Source organism: Amblyraja radiata, chromosome 7 (assembly GCF_010909765.2).
Source record: "Amblyraja radiata isolate CabotCenter1 chromosome 7, sAmbRad1.1.pri, whole genome shotgun sequence".
Taxonomy (NCBI): Eukaryota; Metazoa; Chordata; class Chondrichthyes; order Rajiformes; family Rajidae; genus Amblyraja; species Amblyraja radiata.
In genome coordinates, this window is record NC_045962.1 from 55,123,528 (window position 1) to 55,151,131 (window position 27,604).

General features: G+C 41.3%; 1 protein-coding gene across 5 annotated transcripts in view; it reads left to right on the forward strand.

Moving 5' to 3' along the window:
* vps8 (VPS8 subunit of CORVET complex) overlaps window positions 1–27,604 on the forward strand; it is a 420,899-nt gene that overhangs the window by 114,527 nt on the left and 278,768 nt on the right. For all 5 annotated transcript variants that reach the window (XM_033024588.1, XM_033024585.1, XM_033024586.1 and 2 more), the window contains 7 exons: window positions 922–993; window positions 3,716–3,835; window positions 7,441–7,497; window positions 9,071–9,153; window positions 12,879–12,963; window positions 20,012–20,110; window positions 20,867–20,956. In XM_033024588.1, the coding sequence (XP_032880479.1) occupies window positions 922–993; window positions 3,716–3,835; window positions 7,441–7,497; window positions 9,071–9,153; window positions 12,879–12,963; window positions 20,012–20,110; window positions 20,867–20,956 (606 nt within the window). The remainder of the gene's footprint in view (window positions 1–921; window positions 994–3,715; window positions 3,836–7,440; window positions 7,498–9,070; window positions 9,154–12,878; window positions 12,964–20,011; window positions 20,111–20,866; window positions 20,957–27,604) is intronic.

Here is a 27,604-nt window from a genome sequence, read left to right on the forward strand (position 1 = left end):
ATGAAATATTAAACCAGTGTTACTTCTCAGTCCAGGATAAAAAATCATATAACAATATTTTGAAGGACAGGGAACATCCGTCATTCCCTGGCCAAATGTAGTCCTAAAATGCTTCGCAGACATTATCTGCTCATTACTAGTGGTTTGTGAGAGCTTGTTTGGTGCAACTTGTTCAGTACAAATGGCTGTTACAAAATAGTACAAAAGAGTGACATTGATTGCAAAATGATTTGAAGTTCCAAAGTGGTGCAAGGTTTTCTCATTGTATTTTATATTAAGAGCAATATGTCATTGATTTGAAAGGTTTATGTAATCTACATTTTGTGGCTTCTGAGAATTATGGAGCAGTATTAATTATCATTATGGACCTGTTTTTGATGTCCCAGCATTGTAGAACATAGAACTGTACAGCTCTTCAACAGGACCTGTAGCCCACAAGGCAAACTAATAATCTCTGCCTGCATGTGATCCATATCTCTCCATTCCTTGCATATTTATGTGCCTATCCAAAATCCTCTTAAACGCCTCTATCATATCCTCCTCCACCAAGCTTTTACAGAGCTTTCCAGAAACACAGCATTCTGTGTGTGGAAATAAAATTACCCCACACATCTCCTTTAATCTTTGCTCCTCTTACCTTAAAGCTATGCCCTTTCATCATTAACATTTCTACCCCGGGGAAAAAGGTTCTGATTGTCTACTCTACCTATGCCTCAATTTTATATGCTTCTACCAAGTCTCCCCACAGCCTCTGATGCTCCAGAGAAATAGAGGTTTGTCCAACCGTATAGCTAATACCTGTTCATCTAGAAAGCATCCTGGTAAATCTCTTCTATACCCTTTCCAAAACTCTCTTGAAACCTCTATGAATTCACTTTGGTGTGTAGTGCCTGTTTCAGTAATGTATCTTGTTTTCAATAGACGTTTGAAGATTTCAGAAATGACAAACAAGCAGTGGAACATCAACAGAGGATAGTGGACATCTTACTTAAGGTAAGGATTTTTGGAAAAAGTCTTGGCAACTTTTGACAGTGGTATAGGATGTGGTTATTGCTGAAGTCTACCTGAAAGGATGTGGCTGAAGCCTCCACCTTGACTGCTGCAGGACTAGTGAAAAGATTCCACAGTGTTGTTAATATGAACATCTTGAGTATCAACCCATTGATGAAGCAGTAACTGCTCATTCCAGGAAGGTCTTCTGCATTCTAGCAGGAACATTTTCAGTGGTGACAACCCAGTGTATCTGCTTACCTTGCCCATCCAGGCAAGATGGTGTTTTGGGAGATGCTGTTGCAGAAGGCTTGTGGAGTAACTGCAGTACATGTGTTTACATTACGGATGGTGTTGTGCAGCAGTCTGCCTTCGGTGCAGTGGAGTATCTTTGGTAATGGTGCAATACACTCATTTGGGTAACTGGAGAGCTTCCACCAAAATCCCACTGAGGCAAATGTCAGAGCATCCTTCAAGAGCGTGAATCCACAAAGAGTGTCCTGGCCAAGTACGAAAGACCTGTACGGACCAACTTGCTGGAATATTGAAGGACACTTGCATCTCTCACGTCTGCAGCCTGAGGTTCCCACTGATGTGCAGGAAGAACAAGATGACCTGTCTTAAGGAGTTGCATCTGGTAGCACTTGTATCAATCATAATGAAGTGTTTTGTGAAGGTTGGTTATGGCATGAAGCAACTCCTGCCTTAGAAATGCTTCAATTTGCTTATAGCCATAACAGGTCAACAGCACATGCCATCTCACTGACTTTACACTCTGCACTGTACCAGGTGGTACAGTGGCGCAGTGGTAGAGTTGCTGACCTACGGCACCAGAGACCCTGGTTTGATCCCGACGATGGGTGCTGTCTGTATGGAGTCTGTACGTTCTCCCTGTGACAGCTTGTATTTTCTCCGGGTGCTCCAGTTTCCTCCAACATTCCAAAAAGGTACAGGTTTGTAGGTTGGTTGACTTCTGTAAGTGGTAAATCATCCCTAATGTATAGGATAGTGCTAGTGTACAAAGTGATCACTGGTCAGCGTGGACTCGGTGGGCTGAAGGGTCTGTTTTCACGCTGTATCTCTAAAGTCTGATGTAAAGGATATGGGGCCAGGTACAGGTAAATGAGACCAGCTTGGCATCTAGCTCAGCGTGGATGAGTTGGCCGAAGTGCCTGTTTCCGTGTTAATTGCTTTTATGACTATGTAATCATAAAGAAGGTGCACCAACGTCTCTACTTTTTCTGAAGTTTAAAGGGATGAAGTATGTCAGTGAATATTGTAACAAACGTCTGTAGATGTACTGTAATGTATTGTACTCCTGAATGATTACATCATGGCCTTGTATGGCAATTCCAATGCACAGGAATGCGAGTCTGCAGAGAGTTATGAATTTATCATGTTACATTGTGGACACAGCATTCCTCTCCATCGAAAGCATTTACATGAGGTGCTGCTTCAAATAGACAGAATCTATTAACAAGGAACCCCACCATTCCTGACATCCCCTCTTGTCATTGGTACCATTGGGCTGGGTGTTTAGAAACTTGGTCCCACACCGCCATGTTCAGGAACAGTTGCTGTCCTGCATCAATCAGGCTAATCCTATTTTGACAATGGAACACTACGGCCCTCCTGCATTACCACGGATTAGCATTTTTTCTGATTGTGTTTTGTCATGTTTTATTTAATGCAAAAATCTAAGATTCTTTAAATTTTTTAATTTGTTTAGATTTTTATTTAAGTTACCAATAATTTGTATATACATTTTTTTTGAGTGTATGCCTGTGATACTGGTGCAAGCAAAATTTTCATTTGCACCGTATTTGTGCAATTGAAAATGTACCCGACTTGGCTTGATTCCTTGTAAAAATTGGCAAAGTTGCTTCATCAGTTGAATCACGAACTCTAAAGGGTATATTTAAATGGTAAAAATACTTGTGATGAAAAAAATGGTTACTTTTTACTCGTACGAGCCACTACGAGACATCCACGAACTCCTACGGACCCGCTACGGACATTCTCCGAGTTCGAATCAGGGGAAAACTCGGGAGAACTCTTGAATTACCTTGTAAAGTGGGACAGGCCCTTAAGAAACCCGACATTTATGCTGTTTGTTTTGTAGAAAGCATATTTAGAAACACTTAACAATCAACACAATCTTGGTGTCTATGTGTATACAACACGTTCCTGTAGGTACTGGTGGATGCTTCTCAACGATTTCTGGGACACCTACAACAATAACTTTTTCCCATCTTTTCACACTGAGCTGCCATCATCATGATGAAAATTATACTTTAAGCAAAGCATGTGAACAAGAGCTTTGTTCAATGATTGTTAAAATATTAACGCCTATTTAGGCGTCTATAGCCAAGGATACTGAGCTAAAAAACTGCAGGGGAGCTTGATTATAAAATGTAAATAATCACAATTGAGGTTTTAGGTGATTTGGTTTGAAGATTTTAGCTGAAATTCTATTTCAACTATATGTTACAATATGCAGCTACATCTGCAAATATTTTGGTTCATTTTAATCTGTTGTAATTCTTATTGGTATTGGTTTATTATTATCACGTATACTGAAATACAGTGAAAAACTTCTTCCCTTCTCTCCAGTAAGTAAACACGAATATGTGGTATGAAGATATCATTTGTTGGTTCCACTGAAAATATTTATTAGAAATTTCCATCCTAACAATACATTTCTTTGTCTTTAATTTTTTTTTAGGTAATGGTGGAGAATTCAGACTTTACTCCATCACAGGTTGGATGTCTATTTACCTTTCTGGCAAGACAGCTAGCAAAACCAGACAACACACTTTTTGTCAATAGAATGCTTTTTGACCAGGTGAGTTATTCTAAGAATGTGTGATGATTCAGGGCTGGATGCAAAGTTAGATATTTCCTAGTCATAGAGTGATACAGTGTGGAAACAGGCCCATCGGCCAAACTCACGTACACCAGCCAACAACTACCCTAGTCCCACTAGTCTGCTCTTGGTCCATAACCATCTAAACCTGTCCTATCCATGTATCTGTCCAACTGTTTCTTAAACGATGGGATAGTCCCAGCTTCAACTACCTCCTCTGGCATCCACTGTGTGAAAACGTTACCCCTTGGATTCCTATTAAATCTTTTCCCCTTCACCTTGAACCTATGTCCTCTGGTCCTCGATTCCCCTACTCTGGGTAAAAGACTGCATCTACCCGATCTATTCCTCTCATGATTTTGTATATAAGATCTCCCCTCATCATCCTACGCTCCATGGAATAGAGACCTAGCCTGCTCAACCTATCCTTATAGCTCATACCCTCTAGTCCTGGCAACATCCTCGTAAATCTTTTCTGAACCCTTTCAAGCTTGACAATATCTTTCCTATAACATGGTGTATAACTGAACACAATATTCTAAATGCGGTCTCACCAACGTTTTTCACAACTGCAACATGACCTCCCAACTTCTATACTCAATACTGTGACTGATGAAGGCCAAAGAGCCAAAAGCCTTTTTGACCACCTTATCTACCTGCGACTCGACCTTCAATGAACCATGCGCTTGTACTCCTAGATCCCTCTGTTCTACAACACTACCCATAGGGCTACCATTTACTGTGGAGGTCCTGCTCATGTTTGACGTCCCAAAATGCAACACCTCACACCTTTCTGTATTAAATTACATCAACCATTCCTCCACCCACCTGGCCAATCGATCCAGATCCTGCTGCAATCGTTCATAACCATCTTCACTATCTGCAAAACCACTTACTTTTGTATCATCAGCAAACTTGCTAATCTTGCCCTGTATGTTCTCATCCAAGTCATTGATATAGATGACAAAGAGTAACAGGCCCGGCACTGAACCCTGTGGCACACCTCGAGTCACAGGCCTCTATTCTGAGAAGCACCCTTCCACCATCACCCTCTGTTTCCTGCCATGGAGCCAATTTGCTATCCATTCAACTATCTCTCCATGGATCCCATGAGATTTAACCTTCCATAGCAGCCCACCATGCAGCACTTTGTCGAACGCTTTACTGAAGAACATGTACACAACATCTACAGCTCTGCCTTCATCAACCTTTTGGTCACGTCTTTAAAAAAATCAATCAGATTAGTGAGACACAACCTCCCACGTACAAAGCCATGCTGACTGTCGCTAATCAGCCCTTGCCCATCCAAATACCTGTATATCCTATCCCTCAGAATACTCTCCAGTAACTTATGGACTACAGATTTTAAGCTCACCGGCCTATTGTTCCCTGCATTTTACCTGCAGCCCTTTTTGAAAAGAGGCACAACATTTACCACCTTCCAATCCTCTGGCACCTCTCCTGTATTTAAGGACGACTCATAAATTTCAACCAGGGCACCCGCAATTTCCTCTCTTGTTTCCCGCAATGTCCTCGAATATATCTGATTAGGCCCCGGAGATTTGTCTACCTTCGAACACGGCAGTACCTTCAGTACTTCCTCGACGGTAACCCTGACTGCTCTCATGACACTTCCAGTGACTGCTCCAATCTCCTCCATCCTATTGTCTATCCTTGGGCGGCACTGTGGTGCAGCGGTAGAGTTACTGCCTCATAGCACCAGAGATCCGGATTCAATCCTGATTACAGGTGTTGTCTGTACAGAGTTTGTACGTTCGCACTGTGACCACATTGGCTTTATGCAGGACCCCCGGTTTCCTTCCACATCCAAAGACGTGCATGTTTGTAGGTTAATTGACCTCTATATATTACCCCAAGCAATGAATGTAAGATAACATAGAACTAGTGTACGAGTGTAGACACAAAATGCTGGAGTAACTCAGCGGGACAGGCAGCATCTCTGGAGAGAAGGAATGGGTGACGTTTCGGGTCGGGACCCTTCTTTAGACTGATGTCAGGGGAGTTGGCGGGACAGAGATAGAATGTAGTCGGAGACAGTAAGACTGGTGGGTGAACTGGGAAGGGGAGGGGATGGAGAGAGAGGGAAAGCAAGGGCTATTTGAAGTTGGAGAATTCAATGTTCATACCGCTAGGGTGTAAGCTACCCAAGCGAAATATGAGCTGCCGTTCCACTAATTTGCACTGGGCCTCACTGACAAGGTCAGATTGGGAATGGGAGGGGAGTTAAAGTGCTGAGCAACCGGGAGATCAGGTAGGTTAAGGTGGACTGAGCTGAGGTGTTTAGCGAAACGATCGACAAGCCTGCGCCTGGTCTCGCCGATGTACAGAAGTTGACGCCTGGAACAGGAGATACAGTAGATGACGTTGGAGGAGGTGCAAGTGAACCTCTGCTCACTTGAAAAGACTGTTGGGGTCCTTAGATGGAGTCGAGCGGGGAGGTAAAGGAACTGGTGTTGCTTCTCCTGTACCTGTGGAGGGGGTGATTTGGGTGGGAAGGGACGAGTTGACTAGGGAGTTGCGAAGGGAACAGTCTCTGCGGAAAGCAGAAAGGGTGGAGATGCGAAGATGTGGCCAGTAGTGGGATCCCGTTGGAGGTGGGGAATATGTTGGAGGATTATATGCTGTATGCGACGGCTGATGGAGTGGAATGTGAGGACAAGGGGGACTCTATCCTTGTTGCCAATGGGGGGAGGGGGAGCAAGAGCGGAGCTGCAGGATATCGAGGAGACCCCAGTCAGAGCCTCATCTATAATGGAAGAGGGGAGCCCCCGTTTCCTAAAGAATGAGGACATCTCCGATGATCTAGTATGTAAAATCTCATTCTGGGTGCAGATGCGGCATAGACGGAGGAATTGGGAGTAGGAGATAGTCTTTACAGGAAGCAAGGTGAGAAGAAGTGTAGTCTAGATAGCAATGGGAGTCAGTAGGTTTGTAATAGATGTCGGTCAATTGTCTGTCTCCTGTGATGGAGACGGTGAGATCCAGAAATGGTAGGGAGATGTCGGAGATGGTCCAAGTGAATTTAACTGCAGGATGGAAATTAGTCGTGAAGTTGATTTTAGACTTTTTAACTCAGCGGGACAGGCAGCATCTCTGGAGAGAAGGAATGGGTGACGTTTCAGGTCGAGACTCTTCTTCAGACTTTTTAACTCAGCGGGACAGTGTACTAATGTACCAGTGTAGTAGATCATTAGTGTACGAGTGGTCAGTGGTTGGCATGGACTCGCTAGGCAGAAGGGCCAGTTTCCATGCTGTACCTTGTAAACTCAAATTCTTTTATCTACAAAATAATTCAGGACTTGATTTGCTCTGTTATGTGAATAAGAAAATACCCAATAATACAGCTGTGCCTTAGTCTGTGCCTTTCATTCTCAAAGTACCTTGCTACTGTTTAAGAGTGGCACTGACAAATAATTTTGTTTTGGTTTACTCCAAAACTAAAGGCAATGAATTGCATAAGAAATGGGGGTGGATAAGTTTAAGCAAGGAAAATGATCAACTATTTTATTTAAGCAATAGTTTTAAACCACTTCTTAAAAAATGTACATTTTTGAATCTTTTAGGTTCTCGAGTTCCTGTGCAGCCCTGACGATGAATCTCGACATGCAGAGAGGCAACAGGTGAAAGTGGCCTGATGTGCTGGGATGTAGAATCGGATGTTATAATTGCATAATTTAGATTGCAAGAATCCCATTTTCCTATTTCTAATTCCCAAGGTTAAATTTTGATATGCCAAAGAGCTGTTTGATGCAGAGATGCATTTCGCTGTGAAGTGTCAACACCAGTCATTGCAGCCACCTGAACAGTTGTGCCAAATGCAAAAAAGGTTAAATCGGTGAACGCTACCTAATCTTAAAATTCTACTTAAAAACAGGATTGGGGGGAGGAAGGATTAAATGAAGCAGGATGTGAAGCTTGAAAGTAATATAGTGTAAATTCTCTTAACATCCCTTAATTATTTTGTGAACCACAACAACTTAATTTATAAGCATTTAATATTGAAAAGATAATTCTAGTTGCTTTGTTGAGGGCATTGAGCAGATAGAACAGGCAATAAGCAACTGGTGATGTCCATGAATCGCAGACTTCAAGCAGTCATTGCATGCAAAGGATATGCAACAAAATACTAAACATGACCAGTTTCATTTACATGACATTGCTGTGGCCCAAACATTATGGTGCCCTGAAAAGGGAGGGGGGGGGGGGGGGGGGGGGGGGGGGGGGGAGACTATGTATAAACATGGTGTAATTTCTACATGGTGATACCAAAATTATAAAAATGGCCTTTATTAAAATCTGACAATGTCCACTTTAACCGCATGTGATTTTTTTCTACTACAAATCTCAAATTGTGGAGTACAGAGGCAAATAAATAAATTATGGTACACAAAAATGCTGGATAAATTCAGCGGGTGCTGCAGCATCTATGGAGCGAAGGAAATAGGCAACGTTTCCAGCCAAAACCCTTCTTCAGACTGATGGGAGGTGGTGGGGGGTGGCGGTGAGAAGAAAGGAAAAAGGAGGAGGAGGAGCCCGAGGGCTGAGGAAGGGGAGGAGACAGCAAGGGCTAACAAAATTGGGAGAATTCAATGTTCTTGCTCCCAGGATGCACCCTCCCCAAGCGGAATATGAGGTGCTGTTCCTCCAATTTCCAGTGTTGCTTGCTCTGGCCATGGAGGAGACCTAGGACAGAGAGGTCGGATATGGAATGGGAGGGGGAGTTGAAGTGCTGAGCCACCGGGAGGTCAGGTTGGTTATTGCGGACCGAGCGGAGGTGTTCGGCGAAACGATCGGCAAGCCTCCGCTTGATCTCACCGATGTAGATCAGCTGACATCTAGAGCAGCGGATGCAATAGATGAGGTTGGAAGATATGCAGGTGAACCTCTGTCGCACCTGGAACGACTGCTTGGGTCCTTGAATGGAGTCGAGGGGAGAGGTAAAGGGACAAGTGTTGCATCTCTTGCGGTTGCAAGGGAAAGTGCCCGGGGAGGGGGTGGTATGGGAGGGAAGTGAAGAATTGACAAGGGAGTTACGGAGGGAGCGGTCTTTGCGGAAGGCAGACATGGGGGGGGAGATGGGAAGATGTGGGGGGAGATGGGCAGAATAAATGATGGGTCTTTGTCCCAAATATTATGGAGGGCATTGTAATCTGCTGTGGTATTTTTTTATGACACGATTTATTTTATTCATAGGTTCTTCTGGAGCTGCTTCAGGCTGGAGGAATTGTACAGTTTGATGAGTGCAGACTGATTGCTATGGCAGAGAAAGCTGCATTGTAAGTTGTGTTTAAGGGTTTCAACTCAATTATATCCAGTTGCTGAAGCAAGAAATTCGTATTGTTTAAAGATATGCTTTGTGTCTGTGATTGATAATTTTGCTGCAAATGAACGATATTTATATCCACTTGAAAATTCAAAAGGTAAATTTGTTTTTCAGTAGTATCCTAAAGTCAAAGGAATATGTGTGAGGTTTTCCAAATTCTTGGATGTAAAAGGATGTCTCGGCAAACCATATCCTCTAACTGTTGAAATAAACTGCCTTTATTCATTCTCTCTTGCAAAATGTCCAACTTCTGTCTTTTTTGTCGTCTGGATTAAATGAGCTACGTCTTGACTAAAGTGTGCCTTCTGTCTCCTTCAGAGCGGTATAAAATAAGTAGGTAGATTTTTTAGTTTAATTTATGACTACTGGGTATCAACCAATAGATTTCTCAATTAGTACCTAAAAAGCACTTAGACTATAACAAATCAATGGTCAATGTGGACAAGAATGTATTTCCAGTCTTGAGCATATTTGCATTACCACTCTTGCCTGGTTTTATGTTAAAATGTTTCTATTGATAAGGGAACGAGTTTAGACATATAAATTAAGCACAGCTTTGAGACAAATGAAGGAATTCCTTCTCAGTCAGTACTTTATCACAAAATGGTCTCATTGGAAATATCCAGCGGGTCAGTGAGCATCTGTGGAATGGGAAACAATTAATGGTTGTGATCGCAGATTCTTTGTCCGAATCTCTTTCCACAGATGCTGCCTGACCTGCCGAGTGTCTCCACTATTTTCTATTTTTATTCCAGATTTCCAGCATCAACAGTATTTTTGTTTTTCTTTTACATTTATCACATTGAGAATCTCTGAATTATGTTTTCATCCTAGTTTCAGCTGTTTTCTTCTTTGTTATGTAGTAAAGCACAGTAAGATGCAGTTGTAGGTAGACTGAAATTAGTAATGGAACAGAATTCTAATCCTTTCCAATTGCTATTTACTTTTTGTCAAATGAGTTTGGTGGGTTTTGATGCCACTGAATGTCGAAGCATTAGAGGGTTTGGGATCACTTGGAACAGGGGAGATTGGTAACCATTCCCAGAAAGGGCCTGTTGACTTTTCAGAGTGACATTAAATGATCTTAAAATGATAATTATCACATTTCATTTGATGCAAAGTCAACTTTCATTCACAGTGCTAAACAGCAAATAGTATTATACAATTAAACTTAAATCTACCAGAGCTAAATAAACACCCTATTTTTTACAGTTCTAAATTCAAGCTAGTCCTAGTTATCAATATTCGTTCCTTTACCAAAATAAATTTCCTATGTAAAAAAGTTTTTTTTGTAATGTCCAAACCTAATGTATAGGACTCAGAATTATTCAAGTGGTCAGTTATGTTATGGTTCAGAATAATGCTCAGAAAGTTTAACATCATGAGATAGTGTGAAATATAAAAACAGGTGCTGGAGTAGGCTATTCGGCCTTTCAATATGATCATGGCTGATCATCTAAAATCAGTACCCCGTTCCAGCTTTTTCCCCATATCCCTTGATTCCTTTAGCCCTAAGAGCTAAATCTAACTCTCTTGAAAACATCCAGTGAATTGGCCACCACTGCCTTCTGTGGCAGAGAATTCCACGGAATCACAACTCACTGGGTGAAAACGTTTTTCCTCATCTCAGTCCAAAATGGCCTACCACTTATACTTAAACTGTGACCCCTGGTTCTGGACTGCCCCAACATCGGGGAAAAATTTCCTGCATCTAACTTATCCAATCCTTTAAGAATGTTATATGTTTCTATAAAAATCCCTCTCATCCTTCTAAATTCCAGTGAATACAATGCCAGTCGACCCATTCTTTCATCATACGTCAGTCCCGCCATCGCGGGAATTAACCTGGTGAACCTACGCTGCACTCCCTCAATAGCAAGAATGTCCTTCCTCAAAGTAGGAGACCTAAACTGCACACAATACTCCAGGTGCGGTCTCACTAGGCCCCTGTACTACTGCAGTAGGACCTCCTTGCTTCTATACTCAAATCCTCTCGCTGTGAAGACCAACATGCCATTAGCTTTCTTCACTGCCTGCTGTACCTGCATGCTTTCTTTCAATGACTGATGTACATGCACACCCAGGTCTCGTTGCACCTTCAGTTTCCTAATCTGGCACCCATTCAGATATTAATCTGCCTTTCTGTTCTTGTCACCAAACTGGATATCCTCACATTGATCCACATTATACTGCATCTGCCCACTCACCCAACATATCCAAGTCACCCTGCAGCCTCATAGCATCCTCCTCGCAGCTCACACTGCCACCCAGCTTTGTGTCATCCGCAAACTTGGAGATGTCACATTTAATTCCCTTGTCTTAATCGTTAATATATATTGTAAATAACTGGGGTCCCAGCACCGAGCCTTGCAGCATCCCACTGGGTTCTAATTGCGAAGTATTCACTTTGCAGGTTGCATGTAAATTAATCCAACCTCAAACCATTGTGTTTCGAAGTTAGCATAGAGATTAACAAGCATTTGGTTGCAGAATTTGGAGTGCATTAATTTCAATTTACATAATTATTTAAGTATTTCAATCTGAGGAAAGAAGACATATAGATATCGTTCTGTAAAAATCAATACTCTGGATACTGGAAATCTCAGTGAAAGAAGATGAATGCTGATGAGGCAGAATCTGTGCAAAAAGAAACCAAATTATTATTTCATAGAACATAAACGTACTGCACAGAAATAGGCCCTTCGGTCTACAATGTTTGTGCCAAATATAATGTCAAGATAAATTAATCTCATCTGCCTGCACATGATCTATATCCCTCTATTCCTTGCATATTCATATGCCTAAATGAAACACCATTATCATATGTTCCAGGCACCCAACATATGTGTAAAATTTTTATATTTGTGTAAAAAGAAAATGCCCCAGACATCTCCTTTAAACTTTGTCCCTCTTACCTTAAAGCTATGCCCTCTAATGTTTGATATTTCCACCCTTGGAAAAAGGGTCTGACCTTCTACCCTATAATTTTAGCCTCTCATAATTTGATGTACTTCTATCAGGTCTACCCTCAGCCTCCAACATTCCAGATAATACAATTCAAGTTCGTCCAACCTCTGCTTTTGGCTAATACTACCTAATCCAGGCAGCATTCTGGTACACCTTTTATTTCTATTTTCAAGCACATTGAAGACTTTCCATGACAACAGAGAAGTTATAAGTACAATAGTTTAAAAGCAAATATGCAGCAATGTAGATACTAGGAACTTCAGATGCTGGTTTACCAAATAATACATAAAGTGCAGAAATGCATGCTGTCGGTAATGTAATTGATTACAATTACATGGAGCCCTTCTTATTTGAAGTTATGTAATTAATGCAATGTATTCTCTATTATTAGAGACAAAATGACTGAAAAGTTGTAGATGATGCGTGTGTATATATTTGAACAACTTTAATCAAATGTTCTTATTTACTAATTCATCCTCTCCTCCCACTCAGAAAATCAGTATAGGTTTAGAACCATAATAGTTTCAGATCAGGGAGTTCGTTTGGCTCATTTATCTTTATTGACCCTGGCTGAGGAAACGAAAGGTAATGAAATAGTTTGAATCACTCCCATATCTTTTCAGCTGACTCTGTTATCCTGAGAGGAGGGTGAGGGTAGGTCAAGTGTTATTTTCCAAGTATTATATTGTAATCACAGATTTTTCTTTCCAGTTACCAAGTCTGTGAATTCATGTACGAGAAGAAACAACTCTACGACAAGGTTATCTGTTGTTACCTGAATGACCAACTTCGGCAGGTATATATCTGAACGTTGAATAGGCTTTAATAATTGTATTGCATAATACTTGAATATTTGCTTAATTCTTCCAAATACACCACAATCGGTCTGCAAATGCATTCAATATTACATTAAAAATAATATTATTCAAACTGCCAAAATTTCATGTAACGATTGCAGTCCATTAAAAAGTACAGCTGAAATGTCACAATTTGTTTTTTAACAAAACACTGATATACATTGGTTTGAGTAAGATATGGTTGGGCAACCATTGGATAAGGCTCAGAGATTAGCTGTTGTATGGGGTATCCAGACTCCGTGAATTCTGAAGATCAATGAAGATCGTACGTGGTCCTTCAAGACAGAAACATTATTTACAGCTGAGTGAATGCTGACGGCAATCAAAAGTCATTTTCTTCTTTCAGCAAAAGTTTAATGATTCCACTCCAGATAATGGGTCCCGACTTGAAATGTCGACTGTCCATTTCCCTCCGCAGGTGCTGTTTGACCTGCTGAGTTCCTTCACCAGATTGTTTGTTTGTAAAAGTTAAGTAATGTGCAGTCAAATAGATTGTGGGACAGAGAAAGTTGTGGAGCACTGCAATCCTAATTCTCCACTAGGAAATATGGTTTCCTTCAGAGTATGTACCACAACGTTGTTTAGCATTATTTGTTCATGCAAGTATTAGTAAAGGGATTTTTAGTTCTGTGACATATATACTGACTGCTTTAACAAAATTAGAACAGATTAAATCATTATCTCTTATTTCCATTTCCAAGTATGCAATTAGAAATAACTCACTTTTTCGTTTTGTTAGACTAATTAATTTCTTAATTAATACTGGCTCATTATACAAGCAAAATGTGTGTGTAGAAGTGGCCGGCCATGGCAAGCTGTTTCTGCTGGCTGCCGTTACACAGGCAGAGGTCTTCTTCCAGATTTGCTGGTCCCAAGCCATCCCGATCCAAAATGGCAATGTTCTGCCTGATTGCAGAATCTTGTATGATATAATATCTTCTCTTGGAAAGAAACGGTACTCTACATTGGAGACGCCAAACACATATTGAGTGATTGGTTTGCAGAATGTTTGGAGTAAGACCACAGGGACAACCCTGAGCTTCTGTTGACTGCCGTTTGAATTCACTGCTCTACTCCCACGCTGACCTCGCTATCTGTTGCCTTCTGCACTGTTATAATGAGGCTCAATGCAAGCCTGAGGAGCAGTATCTCATCTTTTAACTGGGACATTGCAGCCTTCAGGACTCAATTTAATTCTGATTAGAGATAGCTTTGTGCATGGGAAATTTGTGTCTCACAAATGGATGTTTTTTAAGGGCAGATGAGAATTGACAAGGGCAACGAGGTTGACATTGTCTCATTGGATTGAGTGAGAGTCTAGATGATAGTCTAATCTGGAAGGTTAGAAACATAGAAACATAGAAACATAGAAATTAGGTGCAGGAGTAGGCCATTCGGCCCTTCGAGCCTGCACCGCCATTCAATATGATCATGGCTGATCATCCAACTCAGTATCCCGTACCTGCCTTCTCTCCATACCCTCTGATCCCCTTAGCCACAAGGGCCACATCTAACTCCCTCTTAAATATAGCCAATGAACTGGCCTCGACTACCCTTTGTGGCAGGGAGTTCCAGAGATTCACCACTCTCTGTGTGAAAAAAGTTCTTCTCACGTTAGATCACATTGGATCCTGGATGAGCTCGCCAATTGGATATTAAATTGGGTTGATTTAAGGAGTCAGAGGGTAGTGGAGGGTTGCTTTAATTTAGAGGCCTGTGTCCAATGGTGTTCCACTGGGATTGGTGCTGAGTCCACTGTTGTTTTTCATCTATGTTAACGATCTGGAATACAATGTTGTTAATAGCTTTTGTAAGTTTGCGGATTACACCATATTTTATGATGTAATGGACGGTGAAGAAGATTCTGTGTCGCCACTTTCGGTGTCTGAGGTTTCTGCGGAGAACTCGGGAAGTGGACGAAGGAATGGCAGGTGGAACTTTCTTTGGACAACTGCAAAGTGTTGCATTTTGTTATGTGAAGAATGTTGCGGAAAAGAGAGACCTCAGTGTACAGATAAATAAATCCCAGAAAGTGGCGACACAGAGAGATGATAGCAAAGAAAGTACTTTGCAAGCTTGCGTTCCTTTGGTCAGCATTAATTACAGGGGTTGAGATGTTTGTTCTCACTCTATTGGAGAATGCCCATTATTCTACCCATCCCCACCTATTTTGCTATCTAAAACTAACTTGTTTTCTCGAGTGCGGATCAAGTGTCCCAGCCTGAAATGTTGACTGTTTCTCTTTCTACAAATGCTGTCTGACCTGCTGAGGTTTCCAATATTTTCTGGTTTTATTTCCGATTTTTTTTTTTTAATTTCACAGGAAAAGCCTTACCCTCAAAACTGCTGAACAAACTTTGACAGCCAACTAAGCCATGCCCTAGTTTCACTGAAACACAAACCTGTGAAGGATTTTTAATTGTGGAAAATATTTAAACACTTCTTTAAAAATATCTTATTTTTATGAAGTAGAAAATATTAAATTAATTATTGCCCAAAATATTTAAAAATAATTACAAACATGAAGGAACACACAATTAATTGAGCGAAGTCTCAATAATATTAAATTTCCCTTTGTCTCCTGCATTCATATCTTTCTGTTCAAATAAGTAGGCTCACTGTTTCTACATTACTGTGTGACTCAACTGTTGTGACAGTTAGCTAAGACTGCAATAGAACTGCTGGGGAAATGTGGCAAGTTCAGTTTAGCCTTGAGTATTTATCTATGAGTGGACTGCTCATCATTTTGTGATTTAGAGTGATTACTGTGCTCATTTTCTTGATTAGGAAATAGAGATTTATCAAGAGAGCAATGTGAGAATTTTGGTTTAACTGTACAGCAAATAATTCATTCCAAGTACTGTATTGGGCAGATGGGAGTCAGTTGTATAAACAGTCTATGCACATGTTGGAGGCAATCATTTTATTTAATTGGCAGTAATTCTGGCTTTAGGCCTTCATTTTATTCCTCATTTAATCAGATGTCTTTCGCTGTTTTTCTGGGGATTCCATTTTTGCATTTCAGAAAATACATAGAGATCTACTTATTAGCTTTTATTTCCAATAAAAATCACATGCACAGGCTGTCTCTGAGTTGAAACCCTACAGTGCAATATAACATTTGTATGACATTCCATCATCTGTTATTTTAACAGACTTTGGCAAATCTACTTTGCCGATATGCCGTCTTTTTGGAGATTAGTAGCTAGCTAGGGCTGACTGTAACAATCTGATTAGTTTTTTTTTGTTGTAAATTATAATTTCTTTGGAAATGAAAAGGGTATATATGTGTGCTAACATTTGAGTTGTATTAATTAACGAATACTTGCTTAAGGGATCTCCACCTCTGAGATACCAATGTTCAGTTATAATACTGCAGACACTGACATTTTTATGGTATAACTATATTCCACTCTGCCCAGTTTTATTGATAACTAGACCAAGTGGGACCAGTTGTGGGAGGGAGGGAGGGAGGGGGGGGGGGGGCTGGCATTCGGCGTCACACACACACACACACTAACCACCCCCCACACACACACACACTAACCCCCCCTCTTGATATTATATTAATATTAATCATTCGCTCCTTTTACCCCATTCCCCGCCCTATCCACTCACGCATAAACCCCAACTGCGTAGGCTCGGCGAGAGAGGGGGGTGGAGAGGGAGGGGGAGGGGGTAGAGAGGGAAGGGGATACATATGCTTCTGATATCATTTTCACAGTTATATTTTTTAAATTTATTATGTCTTATCACAGAATTTGTGACCCTTCATTATTTTCATACATTGATCATCTCTTTATCCTTATATGTGCATTGGTGGAATGAATCCTTGCATCTTAAGTTTGTTCTCATAATTCCACTTCTTTACCAATAACCTTAGTGGCTTTACACTGTATGTTCCATATTTCTACATTGGGATGAGGCCCTAGGCAATTTAGGACTATTTTGAATGTAAGTACATTGAACATGGGATATGGAACAGTCCATCACAGAAACAGGCCCTTTGGCCCACATTGTCTGTGCTGATATAAGCGATTGACCTTTGTCAAAACTAGGGAGCGGCTGAAGATTGGCCGGATTGGGAGATTAGCCGGGCCACATCACAGCAAGCAATTTCCAGAAGAACACTAATTAGAATCAGGAGTAGGCTACTCGACCCTTCTTACCACCTCCTCATTCAAACAGATCATGTCTGATCTGTTATCTCTCCTGTCTTAACCGCATATCACTTAAAACCTGAAACATTGTTAGCAGTCTGTGCACTGAAAATACTCAGTAACGGAATAATGTTCTTGGAGTAAGAATCCCAATGTGTTGTCAACCCTTTTGTTGAAGACATTTCTTTTCATCTGAATCCTGAATACAGCCGCGTACTTTGAAACTGTGACCCCTGTTCAGGACAACCCAGCTTCATGAAACATTATTTCTCATCTATCCTCGTTGGCATTTGCCAATCTTTTGATAATTAAAGCCCAAATTGTTCTGTTTCTTACCTCATTGAGCCCCTATTTCCTTCACCTCTAGTGCATTATTTTGGTGACCTGTGATCTATAGGTCTTATGCTGTCTTAAATATTTAATGATGACAAATTTGGCTGATTTGGCAAATGGATTTAAAAAAAAAATATTATAAAATAAATATGTGTTTTCACCAGTTTAACTTAATTACTGAAATTCTTAATTCCTGGAACCTCTCAAGTAAATCTTTTCTGCATTCTCCCTGGAACTTCACATCCTTCTCTGTTGTGTCTGGAGGATCTAAAGGTCTAACTGAAGCCAATCAGTTTCCTTTCTATTCTAACTGTGCCTTGATACTGATACTGTTCTTCAGTATGAATTACTTTGGGTAGGAAAAAGGCTGTCCTCGCTTAAGAAGGGCAGATTAGTATCAAGCCAGGCAATACCCACTGATGTTATCATTTAAAGGTTGAGTGGTGAACGTTACATCAAATCCTGGACCTGGAAGATCCAGCTAGTTAGTATAAAAGATAAATGTGGCACAGGGAAGCAGAAATGCCTCTCTGAACTGAACAAATGTTTCTGCCTCTTGTGAGGCAGTCACCACTGTCTTCCATTGTTCCAAGGTCAGTCTGCAATGGCATCACAGGTGGTGCAGCTGTCTCTAATCTCTAGCGAACCAGGTTCATCCTTGACAGGAGATACCATCTGTATGGAGTTTGCATGTTCTCCATGTGAACGAGTGGGTTACATAGCTGTGGGTACACAGTTTCCTCTTATTTCATCCTACATCTCAAAAGTATGGGGTTGGTAAGGTTAATTAAACACTGTATATTGTCCCCAGTGGAGGTGGGGTTGGTGTTAATGGCCTTGCATAGAAAATAGGTGCAGGAGTAGGCCATTTGGCCCTTCGAGCCTGTACCGCCATTCAATATGATCATGGCTGATCATCCAAATCAATATCCCATACCTGCCTTCTCTCCATACCCCCTGATCCCTTTAGCCACAAGGGCCACATCTAACTCGCTCTTAAATCTAGCCAATGAACTGGCCTCAACTACCTTCTGTGGCAGAGAATTCCACAGATTCACCACTCTCTGTGTCAAAAATGATTTTCTCATCTCGGTCCTAAATGACTTCCCTCTTATCCTTAAACTGTGACCCCTTGTTGCATGAAGATATAGGTTTCAGTGAAATAACTAGAGGAATGGGATTGCTCTAGCATGGACCTAATGGGTTGAATGACTTCCTATATAACAAATATGGGAAAATGAGCATTGGAAGAGATTTCTCTGTTTCCTCCATCAGTCTCCATCTCATCTCATCTGCATCACATGTTCATTACAGCGGCCCCCTGTTCTTCCTCCCCCTTCCTGCACAAACACTCATCGTGAGTTATTCCAATTGCTGGAAACTTTTCACATTGGCTGCAGCCTCCTGCCATTAGATTCACACTCAAAAACATTCATGTAGTTATCCATCTGACTGCGTGTGCAGAATCGTGGAAGTATGCAGCTCAAAAATGGGCCCGTTTCGCCCACCCTGTCTATGCCGAACATGAAATATTTATGCTAATCCTATTTGATCACATTAGGTCCTGTATCAGTGTTTGGTAGAACTCTGCTTGTTAAAATTGACAAGGCTTCCAAGTCCAAATCCTGGTCGTTTTCCACAAACTCTCTGTTAATTGAGGCTTTGCTCTTTAAGTCTCCCCACAGTTTCTGTTAACTTGATTTTTGGCAGCCCAGGTCTCTAAAGTGATAGTTTCACTGGCAGCTGAACTTCCAATTTGTCTTAATTGATTGGATCGATTCCAATAAGTGGAGTGTGAATGCCTCTGGGGTGTCTCTTAACTTCTTCATTTGGCATAAGGTAAATGTTGTTTCTGTAACTGCCTTTGCATCAAATTTGTACTATAAAACATTATATATTCTGAATTCCATATCATGGCATTATTGAGTTAAAACGTTTTAAATTCTGACTTGAAAAGAAAAATTTGGAGTACATTCATCTCCTGTTCTACAAACTATGACTTTAACGAGATGCTTTTTGCTTCTGTGCACTTTATATGCTTTTGATGTTTGTCTTTCTTCCCATTTTGGAACTTAGCCATTAGATCAGGCCCACTAATAGAATTTAAAGAAAATGTTTTAATATTGATGAGACATGAATATTTCAAACTCTATTCTAGCATGCCATCAACAAAAATAATTGTGTTTTATTTTGGGATGTCATAACTTACATTGTACGTCAAAATCGATGGCTGGACCAAGGGGTAATTGAAATCCTTTAGCATGTTGTTTATGAAGGCTGAAGATTCAGAAGCAGCCTTCACCACCCTACCAAACTGTGAAGCCACTTTCAGGGAACTATGTTGCTGCACCAAGGTCCTACTGTTCTACAATGCACCTCAGGGCCCTACTATTTCAGGGTAAATTAGGATTGGACAGTAAATTTGAACATTGCTATATCCTGTAACAGTGATAAATGCATGTGCTTCTGTTAATGTTCTTTTCCTCACTTATAGGAGGAGATTTTCAATTATGTCCACAATATGCTGTCAATACCTGGCTACAGCACTGAAGAGAAGGAGTCTGTGTGGAATAAAACCATGGAACACTTCAAGGTAGCTCTTTTGATCAGTTAAAAAATATCTTGGCTGTATTGAGCTAGAAAAGGGAGCATCAAACCACCAGAGAGAATGCACAGCTTTTGTAAATAATATCCACTGTAAATTGGATTAAGGGTTGGGTGGCTCAGTGGTTCAACTAGCAGAGTTGCTGCCACAAAACTCTGGCAACGGATTTAAAATCCTGACTTATTGTGTCTTTGTGGAATTTGCACATTGTCATGTGTCTTTTTTCTCAGGGTGCTCCTGTTCCATGTGGTTAGGAGGTTAATTGTCCACTGTTTATTGCTCAAATTCTTGAAGCAAAAATTGAAATGAATATTAAGGAGTGGGACATTTTAAAGTATTATTTATATAAAGGTGTGATTGATCAATGTATGTTCTAACAATGATTATCAGTGGAACTGCATTTTAACTTTAGTTTATGGAGGTAGATTCTCAGAGCCATGTTTGGATTTCACTTGAAGAATGATCTTTCTATATTTTAGTTTGACCAGATTCATGGTGAATACTATAATAACCATTTTTAACACTTATTTGTTTCATCATGTGCTATGAAAAGAGCCTTGTGTGTTGTTTGCCTTTAACTGAATGTCTTATCAATAAAATTAAAATACAAATGTAACATTGTCCAATCTGCACAGTGATTTATTGCAGCTGTTTTGACAAGGCAACATTTTCTGTTCAGACATGCTAAAGGAGATTGGCAGATTTTATGTGGAGAAGTAAACTTGCTGCTTTTTTCAATTTCAGGAACTGGTGTCCATTAATCCCACAAAAGCAGCTGAGTTGGTAGCTGTGCATTTCTCGACTGAGCTACGATCAATTGTGGAACAATTGGAGGTAGTTATTTTAGCAATATACTTTTGTTTTTATTTAACATGCAGTCTTAGTAAAAAGAAAATATTGTATAAGAAATTATACATACTTTTTATTTGTTTTTTTGTAGTTTTTGTCTAACATGCACAAGTACTGTGTGCATCAGCTTCAATATTTTCTTCCTGCATTGCAAACTGGGCCACCTGACCATGGTCCATGCCAACTCTCGCTTTGCTTTTACATTATGTATTCTACGAAAGAGTTCTTGATTTGAGGCTATTTAAAAACACATTTTGGACCACATGTTTCATGTTGTGACATGAATATTTAGTTATAATAAAGCTTTTGAGCAATGATCAGATCTTGCATTGCTATTTTACGTTTGGCTCACAAGGTATGAATATTATTATCATTGGTATAGAGTAATTACATTTGAAAACCAAGGGTTTGAGGAAAAATTATGAAATATTTTAAAATCCTGGAATGGATAATGTGGTTATAGTGTGGTTTCTCAGTGACAAGTGAGTGAATCCATCAGATGCGAGCATGACTTAATAAACATAAAGTGAAATTTTATATTTGAAAATTACTTTCTTTCATAGAATCTCTAATAATAATAATAAATTTTATTTTTGGGCGCCTTTCAGAAATCTCAAGGACACCTTACAGAGATTAACAAGAATAATAAAACATATAATTAGAATAAAATAAATAATAAAAACATCACAGAGACACAAATTAAAAACAGAATTCAGTCCAAAAACAAAAAAATCAAAAACACAGTGTGAAGAGACTGCCATCTTGGACAAAGACTAACAGGTTTACTTACAGACAAAAAAATCATCCCCCTGTGTTGAATAAACCTAAAACTAATTTTCCCCAAGAACATTAATATCAATTAAATGAATAACAATTACTCTGAAGATGAGTAAAAATAATTCCTCGTATGTTCCTTTAGTGAGAGAGTCTGGGACTAGAGGTCATAGCCTTAGAATTAAAGGACGTTCTTTTAGGAAGGAGATGAGGAGACATTTTTTTAGTCAGAGGGTGGTGAATATGTGGAATTATTTGTCACAGAAGGCTGTGGAGTGCAAGCCAGTGGATATTTTTAATGCAGAGATGGATAGATTCTTGATTAGTACAGGTGTCAGGTTATGGGGAGAAGGCAGGAGAATGGGGTTAGGAGGGAGAGATAGATCAGCCATGATTGAATGGTGGAGTAGACGATGGGCCGAATGGCCTAATTCTACTCCTATCCTTTATTGGCCATTGTTGCCCCCAGATTTAATTATTCCAGTATACATCAGGCAGTTCTCCCTTCTACACCCATAAGGAAAAAAAACTAAAACGCTGCTGTCCATATCCTAATTCAACTGAACGATTTACGGTTCACTGTAGCATGCTGACCTATAGCACAAGCAGTACTGCAATGTTAATGTGCTCATTTTGCATTCAAATCCCACTGTGGTGCCATCCTTCCCTGACTCTTCAAGTTCCTCCAGTCCTTTGAGATTGTAGATATCCGCAGTCCTCCCATTCTGGCCTGAATTTAATCTCTCCACGATTAGCTGTATTTTTTTAATGTTAGCTTTGGTATTCCTTTCTCAAATCTCTCCATCTCGCTCCTTCCTTTCATATTCTTGCACCACACATCTGCTTGATAATATTATTGTAAAGCATCTTTAAGCATTTTGCTATATTCAACAGTGCTATATAAATATTGGTTGTTAGATTTTAAGCATCAATGGAATTAGTGGGTCGTAAATGTCCTGACGTTTTCTGTAATTTAGCAAAAGACCAAAAATAATATATTTTTTCTGTTCCTTTGCATCATATATGGACTAATGGAAAGAGTTATTTCTGATACTGCCACTTTTGTTTCTAAATTTTAATCTCACAACAAACATATCTACGAGTAAACACTATAATAATAATAATAATAATATCTTTTATTGTCATTGCACATCAGTGCAACGAGATTTAGTATGCAGCTTCCAACCGATGTAAAAGAAAAGTAAAATAAATAAATAAGCTGTGTGACGTGACCATCCGAGGGAGACAGTCCAGGGGGGATGATGGGGGGGGGGGGGGCACTCAGCAGGGCTGGTTCAGAGCCGCTATAGCTCTGGGAATAAAGCTGTTTCTGAGTCTGGAGGTTCCGGCGTAGCAGGCCTTGTAACGTCCGTTACAAGGGTGTGAGGAGTCCGTATGGATGCTGACGGCCTTCCTGAGGCACCATGTGTGGTAGATGCCCTCCAAGGCTGGTAGCTGTGTCCTAATAATCCTCTGCGCTCTGTGGACGACACGCTGAAGAGCTCTCCTCTCCGCCTCTGTGCAGCTGGGATACCACACAGAGATGCCATACGTTAATATGCTCTCTGTGGTGCAGCGGTAGAACGTTGTCAGCAGCTGTTGGGGCAGACCAGTCTTTTTTAATGTCCTCAGGAAGAAAAGTCGTTGCTGTGCCTTCTTGACCAGCGCAGCGGTGTTGGTGGACCATGTGAGGTCCTCTGAAATGTGAGTGCCCAGAAACTTAAAGCTGGACACTCTCTCCACACTTTTTCCCCGTAAATGGAGATTGGGGCGTATTCTCCATTATGGGACCTCCTGAAGTCAATAATCAGCTCCTTGGTCTTGGAGGTGTTTAGTGACAAGTTGTTACGTGCGCACCAGTCCGCCAGGTTCTGCACCTCCGCTCTGTATTTTGTTTCATCACCGTTGGTGATCAGCCCAATCACTGTTGTGTCGTCTGCAAACTTCACGATGGTGTTGGTGTCGAATGCAGGAACACAGTCGTGAGTGAAGAGGGAGTAGAGCATGGGGCTTAGTACACAGCCCTGTGGTGTGCCGGTGCTCAGGGTGATAGTGGAGGACAGGTGCGGGCCCAGTCTCACTGCCTGCGGTCGCTCCGTCAGAAAATTCAGGATCCAATCGCATATCGGCGAGCTGAGGCCTAGCTGGTGGAGTTTGGTGGTGAGCTTGGTGGGGATGACCGTATTGAATGCAGAGCTATAGTCAATGAAGAGCATCCTCACGTACGTGCCCTGTCTGTCCAGGTGAGTCAGGACAGTGTGAAGAGCCAGAGAGGTGGCATCCTCTGTTGATCTATTTGCCCTGTATGCAAATTGATGCGAGTCCAGTGAGGCAGGGATGCTGGATTTGATGTGGGAGAGGACCAGCCTTTCGAAGCACTTCATTGGGATTGGAGTTAGGGCAACCGGGCGGTAGTCGTTCAGGTTGATGACTTGAGACTTTTTCGGCACCGGCACTATGGTGGCTGTTTTCAGGCCCTTGGGGACCGTTGCAAGAGATAGAGACAGATTAAAGATTCTCGTGAATACCTCCGCCAGCTATACAGCACAGTCCTTTAGTACCCTTCCCTGGACTCCATCCGGGCCTGCAGCCTTGCGTGGATTGATCCTACGCAGAGCGCACTGTACCTCTTGAGTGCTCAGTGTTAAGGCCTGTCCCTCCACCATGGCTGCGGTTATTCCACTCCTGGTGGTGTTGCCAGTTTCAAAGTGGGCAAAGAAGGTGTTTAGTTCGTTGGCCAGTGTGATATCACCGTGGGGGCAGGCGGGGCTGCTCTTGTAGTCAGTGATGTCCCTGACACCCTGCCACATGCTTCTGGTGTCCGCGGTATTGAAGTGGTCTTCCACCCTTTGCCTGTGGATGTCTTTGGCCTTTTTTATGCCTTTGTTCAGGTTCGACCTGGCCGCACTGTAGGCAGAAGTGTCCCTGGATTTGTTGCATTGGATAAGGGCATTGTTGCGTGCCCTTAGCAGATTCTGAACCTCCTTGTTCATCCAGGGTTTTCGGTTTGGGAACATCTTTATTTGCTTGTCCACTGTGACAGTCTCCACACAGCAGTTGATGTAGGAGAGCACAATGGATGTGTACTCCTCCAAGTCTACCTCTGTACCACTGGTTGCCTGTTATGCAAACAGGTCCCAGTCGGTGCGATCAAAGCAGTCCTGGAGTTGTAGGGTGGCGTCCTCGGGCCATATTTTGACCGTCCTTATTGCAGGTTTGGTCTTGCGGATGAGGGGTTTGTATGCAGGCAGTAGAAACAATGAGAGGTGATTGTCCCAGGGATGGGCAGGGGAGAGCTCTGTAAGCGTCCTTGATGTTGGTGTACACTTTATCCAGCGTGTTTGAGCCCCTGGTAGGGCACTGCACACTGCACACTATCTTATTCTTAATTCTATATCAGCAGTTCTGCTACATTGAATTAAAGTCAGAGAATATTGGAAATATTGCAGGTTAGGCAGCATTTGCAGAAAGAGAAACAATTAACTTTTCAGGCTTGGAACCCTTAATCAGAATTGGAAAAAGGGAAAACAATTTTGTCACAGTAGCAGTCCAAATACACAACTGAATTATTTCAATTTAGTGAAGATACTAAGGAACAGATGTCTCTTTGAAGTATATTTCTGGAATGAACAGATGCCAAATGGAATAAGCTTAGAACTGTAAAGTGTCTACATAACGTCTATAATATATCTCTGCTTTATTACAAAAGAAGATATTAAAGACCTCCTGTTTCCTGAAGCAAATGAAGTTCATAGTTAATAGTAATTCTGCAACTGGCGACATCCTAATAGAGGCATGTTTTTCAAATGTCTTTCCTAAATCCACTTTGTTATGGACCATCATATTCATACACTGCACTTGCTGCTGCAAAATAGGCATTTTTATAATCCTACAGTATGGAAACTGGTCCTTCTGCCTAACTTATCCATGCCCATCATACCAACATGTGTAGAATAATGCAAACTGGAAATTATTAGGTACGTTTTTAATCAATTTTTCACCAAATGGGTCTCTCTTTCCTTAACTCAATGTTAATGACAAACAATTTGTTATTCTTCATCACAGTCACTGATTTATGTTTAAGTTAGTCAATTTGTGAAACACTTGCTCCTTGGACTGACCATGAGCATTAGTCTTAACTCATTAGCTTCGCGTTAAATAGTGGCGCTTCATGATTCTGGAGCCAGAGATATGCACAGAATTTTATATTTGGCTGTCTTTGGAGGGACACATTAAACAGATTTCTGTGCTGATGTGTACATTCTTACCGTGTTTTCCCTGCGGGCTCTACATACCCTGTAGATGCTGTGATGTGGAGCTCTGCCTACGTAATGCATCCTGGTTTCAGAGTTTTTTCTATACTCCTGTATCATATCTTCAACAAATATATATATTTCTACATTTATATACCAAAAACACTCCCCACTTTAGTGAATTGGGAATCTGTGGTTTCCTTCTGTCCTTCTGTGAATAGAAATGTAAAATATGTCATTACAAATGGCAATGATTTTTATAATAGTTGAGTAATTGCGAACTGTCCAACTGCACTGTTGAATAAATGCAGTCCACCAAGAAATGGACAACTGCCCGGTAAGTTGCTACAGCATTGTGAAGAACAAGCGAAGAAATGCTGAACATGGTTATTTCTACTTTGTAGTTGTGCAGTGGAGCCACAAGAAACAGCAGATGCTGGATATCTAGTGCACAAACAATGTGCTGTAGAAACTCAGTTGGTTGAGCAGCTTCGCTGTGGGGAAAGATTTTATGGGTTGAAAGCCTGCATCACGACTGAGCAGGAAGAGGGGAGCTAGTATAAAGAGGAGGGGAGGAGTGATGCAAACAGGGGCCAGTAAAAGATTGATGGATCATGGAGCAGTGAAGGATGACAGGAAGTGTTTAAGAAGGAACTGAAGATGCTGGAAAATCGAAGGTACACAAAAATTCTGGAGAAACTCAGCGGGTGCAGCAGCATCTATGGAGCGAAGGAAATAGGCAACGTTTCGGGCCGAAACCCTTCTTCAGTCTGATGAAAGGTTTAGGCCCGAAACGTTGCCTATTTCCTTCGCTCCATAGATGCTGCTGCACCCGCTGAGTTTCTCCAGAATTTTTGTGTACCAAGGATGACAGGAAGATGGAGCAATGTAGGGGAAGGGGTTGGGATGGGTGGGAGAGGCAGATGGATGATAGGTGAAAGCAGACAGAATAAAGTCAGTTGGAACTATATTGGGGGATGGGAGGGTGAACACTAAGGCTCTCAAATCTAGAATCTAATAAGTAAGGAAAGTAGTAATGAGAACCATCAGAAAGGTGAAAGACAGAACCAATGGGGAAGGAAAGTGATCCAATAGCTGAAATGTGTTGGTTGTTGATGGAACCAGGAAGGGGAAGCAAATACCCTGCTTCCCACCCTGCTTCCGTTAAGGACTCTATCCCCCAACTCCCAATTCCTCCGCCTACTACGCATCTGTGCTCAGGATGAGGTGTTCCATACAAGGATATCGGAGATGTCCTCATTCATCGGGAAATGGGGGTTCCCCTCTTCTATTATAGATGAGGCTCTCACCAGGGTCTCCTCTATATCCCGCAGCTGCGTTCTTACTCCCCCTCCCCCTATTCGTAACAAGGACAGAGTACCCCTTGTCCTCACCTTACACCCCATCAGCCGTCACATACAACATATAATCCTCCGACATTGTCGCCACCTCCAACGAGATTCCACTATTGGCCACATCTTCCCATCTCCTCCCCTTGCTGCTTTTGGTATAGACCATTCCCTCTGTAACTCCCTGGTCAATTCGTCCCTTCCCACCCAAATCAGTCCCTCCCTAGGTACTTTCCCTTGCAACCGCAGGAGATACA